The sequence below is a fragment of the Corticium candelabrum genome, chromosome 18, assembly GCF_963422355.1.
Source record: "Corticium candelabrum chromosome 18, ooCorCand1.1, whole genome shotgun sequence".
Classification (NCBI taxonomy): Eukaryota; Metazoa; Porifera; class Homoscleromorpha; order Homosclerophorida; family Plakinidae; genus Corticium; species Corticium candelabrum.
The window spans coordinates 5,465,920-5,470,919 of NC_085102.1; the positions used below are offsets into that span (position 1 = coordinate 5,465,920).

At 40.1% G+C, this 5,000-nt stretch overlaps 2 protein-coding genes across 2 annotated transcripts in view; both read right to left on the minus strand.

The window, feature by feature from the left end:
- LOC134193975 (lupus La protein-like) overlaps positions 1-2,383 on the minus strand; it is a 4,582-nt gene extending 2,199 nt beyond the window's left edge. The window contains exons 1-7 of the mRNA XM_062662852.1: positions 2,235-2,383; positions 2,032-2,104; positions 1,936-1,976; positions 1,556-1,621; positions 1,395-1,496; positions 186-248; positions 80-124 (exon numbers count right to left, since the gene is read on the minus strand). Of these exons, the coding sequence (XP_062518836.1) occupies positions 80-124; positions 186-248; positions 1,395-1,496; positions 1,556-1,621; positions 1,936-1,976; positions 2,032-2,104; positions 2,235-2,342 (498 nt within the window). The 5' untranslated portion in view covers positions 2,343-2,383. The remainder of the gene's footprint in view (positions 1-79; positions 125-185; positions 249-1,394; positions 1,497-1,555; positions 1,622-1,935; positions 1,977-2,031; positions 2,105-2,234) is intronic.
- Positions 2,384-2,439: 56 nt separating this feature from the next.
- LOC134194101 (inhibitor of growth protein 1-like) overlaps positions 2,440-5,000 on the minus strand; it is a 4,406-nt gene continuing 1,845 nt past the window's right edge. The window contains exons 8-10 of the mRNA XM_062663007.1: positions 3,233-3,271; positions 3,102-3,163; positions 2,440-2,678 (exon numbers count right to left, since the gene is read on the minus strand). Of these exons, the coding sequence (XP_062518991.1) occupies positions 2,618-2,678; positions 3,102-3,163; positions 3,233-3,271 (162 nt within the window). The 3' untranslated portion in view covers positions 2,440-2,617. The remainder of the gene's footprint in view (positions 2,679-3,101; positions 3,164-3,232; positions 3,272-5,000) is intronic.

Consider the following 5,000-nt stretch of genomic DNA (forward strand, 5'->3'; position numbering starts at 1 on the left):
GTCTGTGTGTGTGTGTGTGTGTGTGTGTGTGTGTTGTGTGTGTGTGCGTGTGTGTGCATGCTAATGCATTTTATGTCACCTTAAATTCCTTTTCAAGATTCCTCCGCATGTATATAGAAACAACCTACAAAAAGCAGATCAGTACAGGTAGAGCACAATAACACGAGATAGGTCTGATAATCTACCTTTCCTTGTTGATCAAAAAATTCTTGAAGTTGATCAAATGTAGCATCGAGAGGAAAGCCTTTCTATAAAACACATAAGTGCAACTAATTCAAGCAAACAATAGTCACACACACACACACACACACACACACACACACACACACACACACACACACACTATACAAAGCAAACAACAAAATACAGACAAACATGCAAACAAACAAACAGGTAGAGAAATAGACAGGCAGACGGACAAAGTAAGACAGACGGACAGAAAGACAAACAGCCAGCAGCCAGCCAGACATTTATAGACATTTCATTTTAGTTGTGAGCCTTTTAATTTTATTGCAGAAATGTGCATTAGTTTGATCTAAGAAATATATGATCATGACAGACAGACAGACAGACAATGAAAGAGACATTCAGAACATCATTCATTAGAGTTTTAGTAGTATTCGATCTGTATGTCTCAGTAGATGGACATTTAGCTTAGCAGATTTACCTACAGTGTTCTTGTAAAATTTTGCTTTTGTGTTCAATAGTGAAAGAAGACAAGACAGACAGACAGACAGACAGACAGACAGACAGATTGTACAGCTCTATACAGGGCTGGTTTCTGCAGGTTTTTTGATTGATAGTGGTTATGTGCAATTGGGTAGAGTTGCTTAGTTGTGTTGTATGTAGATTTCAATGTTGATATATATATATATATATATATATATATATATATATATATATATATATATTGAATAGACAGACAGGCAGACAGACAGGCAGGCAGTACTGTACAACTACAGACAGTTGCTTTCTCCATCTATCTCTAAAGTCTGTTTCGCTCCTTTTTCCATTTGCATCTTTTTGAAAGTTTGGAGATCTTAATTGAAATTTTTCGATCTGGGCATATCGTCTCTTGGCTTCTGTCAATGATCTGGAGGCATAAGCTACTGCTTTGTACTCTCCGCTTGGTTGCTTCTGTTTGAAAACTGCTCCGAGGCCAAATGATGACGCATCTGCTGACACGATGTTGTCCTGGCCTACGTCATACATTGCTAGAACAGGAGCGTGTGTAATTTCCCTCTTAATCAGCTCAAATGCAGATTGTTGCTGTGGGCCCCACAGACAGACAAACGGATGGACAGACAGACAGACAGACAGACAGACAAACCGACCTTAACATATTAGTTCCATTGACCACACTAACAAACCCAAAACACATCATCTTGACTTACTGCATATGCAGTCTTTGCTTTCGACTCCAGTCTATACTCTGTAGTTAGTAATGGAACTGCACGAGATGGTGAACGTCGAATACTCTGTGAGTCATCACTAATCTAACAAAACATCATCATATAACACACACATGACGTCATCAAAGAAAATATCAAATGACTTCTATGAGACCAGATGTCGATTTTCGAATAGCAGAGGTGATGACATCAAAGTCGGTTGATAAGTCCTAGAAAGTGACAGTCAGTGGCAACATTGATATTTCATCTAGCATGTCAAAAGCCAACTGAACAAACATGGTGTGTGTGTGCACATGTGTGTGTGTGTGTGTGTGTGTGTGTGTGTGTGTGTGTGTGTGTGTGTGTGTGTGTGTGTGTGTGTGTGTGTGCATGACTGTGTGTGTGTGCGTGTGTGTGTGTGTGTGCGTGTGTGTGTGTGTGTGTGTGTGTGTGTGTGTGTGCATGACTGTGTGTGTGTGCATGTGTGTGTGTGTGTGTGTGTGTGTGTGTGTGTGTGTGTGTCCATCAAGAATGCCCAACTCACTGCAAGTCTCTTGAACTTTATCATCGTCGTCAAAGGCACCCCTACAAAGACGTACATTCCACCGATATGTCCATCTACTCTACTCTCATCACATACATTTGTCATAATTTGGCCCAACTTGATCTCGTAGAAACTTATCCTTCACAATATTGTGATCTCCATAATAGTACTATACAACCATACACATAACACATTAAAAATTAAATACACAAAAAACACAAACAGGCAGCTAACGAGACTGCAGCTGGTCAACACATGCGTTGCCAGATGAGTCACGTGATCGAGTCTCAATCAGTTACCTCAACTTGCCGGATGATTTGCTTCTCTAATTCACTTGGAAGCTCACGATTCTTTTCAGCATTTTCTGCAACCGCTTCATCTCCATTTGCATGACTGTCGTCTGCCATTTGAGCCCAAAAAGAGTGAAAGACCAGTTAGGTAGATATCAATACGCACGTGGGTTTGTGCCTCGGAGTTCCATACCTTGTTTGCGATAGCTACACGTTTAGTCAGTTTCTCTCTTTATTTATTAATTAATTATTATTACCAAGTAACTACATTCACCACAGACATCATCTCAACAATCTAATTTCAAACTTTAGTTATAGCTTTAGCAATAAACTCTGTAGTTGAATTCAACATGTTATTCTAGTATGCGCCAACTAATTGTGATCGATGAACATCACAATGCAGTTTTGTTGCCTTTCTTTTTCTCTCTTTCTGTGGAACACTGCGGACAATACCTAAAATGCCAACTAACAATAAACAACACAAACTGCGTAGAAAACAGTTTAAATACAAAGGCAGACAAACACATAAACAGATAACAAACAAACAATGACAAAACAGACAGACCAAATAAACAAATAAACAGACAAACAAACAGGCAGACAAACAAACAAACAGACAAACAAACAAACAGACAAACAAACAAACAAACAGGCAGACAAACATACAGACAAACAAACAGACAAACAAACAGACAAACAAACAGACAGACAGACAAACAGACAGACAGACAAACAAAAAACAAAACAAGCAAAAAAACATAATCACAGTTTGCTGCCTGCTCCATTTCCACACACCTTCACCAAACATGCAATAGCCAAAGGTTACAAGTCAAATCCTAAATTATGTATCTAGTCACATGTTGCTCAGCAACTGACCATTTTCCCTTTGGTTTGGACATCAATCCAACACATTGGAAGTGAAACCATTCTATAGGGCACTATGACATACAAGAGAGATAATGTGTAAGTAAAGGTGAAGCAAATGTTCGTATGAAACTCCACTACACCTCGTCATTGTCGCATCCAATCATTTCACCGAATGAAACCTAAACACAGACACTATAACATAGAAATACACACACACACACACACACACACACACACACACACACACACACACACACACACACACACACACACACACACACACACCACATGCAGGCAGTGTTCTCACCAATACCATCAGCACCGTCAAAATGACCTTTGGGAAGGGGAAAACAGCAATTATTGATGGTTGGGAACAAAATTGGACAACCTTACCACACATAGTGTGGAATGTCTTCCTACAGATCCATTGTGGATCTAAAGACATTTACCTCCATTGATCTTGATGGTTCCAACATTACTACAGAACAATCTCATGACATCTAATCTTCACATGTGGTCTCTTTGTTAGTGTTTGGGACAATTACCATTGACCTTTCACACACGATTGAGACTGTGGTTGCAGCAGGTGTTCTACTAATTAATGTTTATCTTCAATCCCCTGATTTGTACACCATTGCAGATCTCTTTACAGCTGGATGTATTGCAGCGCCGGATCCAGGAATTTTTGAAAGAGGGGGTTCACCGTTAGCAGTTATTTACACAGTATTACTAATTTTCTCTTTTCTAATAAAATTATATGAAATTATTGAACCACGCCTATTGGAAAAGAGGGGGTTTCAACCCCCTGAACCCCCTCTGGATCCGGCCCTGTATTGATTCGATTCACTAACGGTTATAAACATAGTGATCAACAAAGCATGCTTGCAGCTATAAATTCTCCGAGCTTTTGGTATGGATTTTACACACGATTATGTTAGACAACTAGAAACTTAGCATCTTAGTTATGGTCAAAAAAGGATAAATGGTCAGAAGGCGTAGCTATGCCTGAGCATGCCTATACTATTCATTTCTTAATTAAGTTTGATGGCACAGTAGCCATGCAACGTATATGCACAACTTACTCTTTTAATTAATTAATTGATTAAAGCTCAGCTCACAATCCCAGTTTTAATTACATTAATTTAACTTGTCATTGTAATAATATAATGTATTATTACCTGTCTGTCTGTGTTATGTTCAACAAGGTTATGTTCAATGAGGTTTATTCGACAAGTTCTGAGCGGCAATTGTATTGAATAATAAACAATCATGCAGTAACTAATATACATGCATCAGGTAGGTAGTGGAACTAGGGAAGAGATAAAGTAAAACTATGATGTAATATGTCAACATTAAACATTGATGACATCAAACATCAAATATGATGATGTCATATTAACGGTTGGCAAAAATCCTGGCTCGAACACTGCATGCACGCATGCACACACACACACACACGCACGCACACACACACACACACACACACACACACACACACACACACACACACACACAAACACACACACACACACACACACACACACACACACACACACACACAAACACACACACACACACACACACACACACACACACACACACACACAAATGGCAAATGGATAAGGAGCTGCCATTAAACGGTAAAGCCCCAGCCAAATGGCTGGGTTCCTGTGCACTAAGTAGGAGCTATGGGCCGTGCTAAGCAATCTCCTGGAGCCTGGCCAGGTGCTCGCAGGAGCACCAACTGCGACGCCAACTGTAGTGTGGGCACCCGAAGTCCCACCCGGACCCCAGTGGCTCATGGACTTTGTCGCAGTTGGAGGCCTTTGCCACCCCAGTCAATGACCAGGTACTCATTTATACTCCTGAGTCGAGAGAGGCAATTGTGTGTAGGTTTCTTGCCCAAGA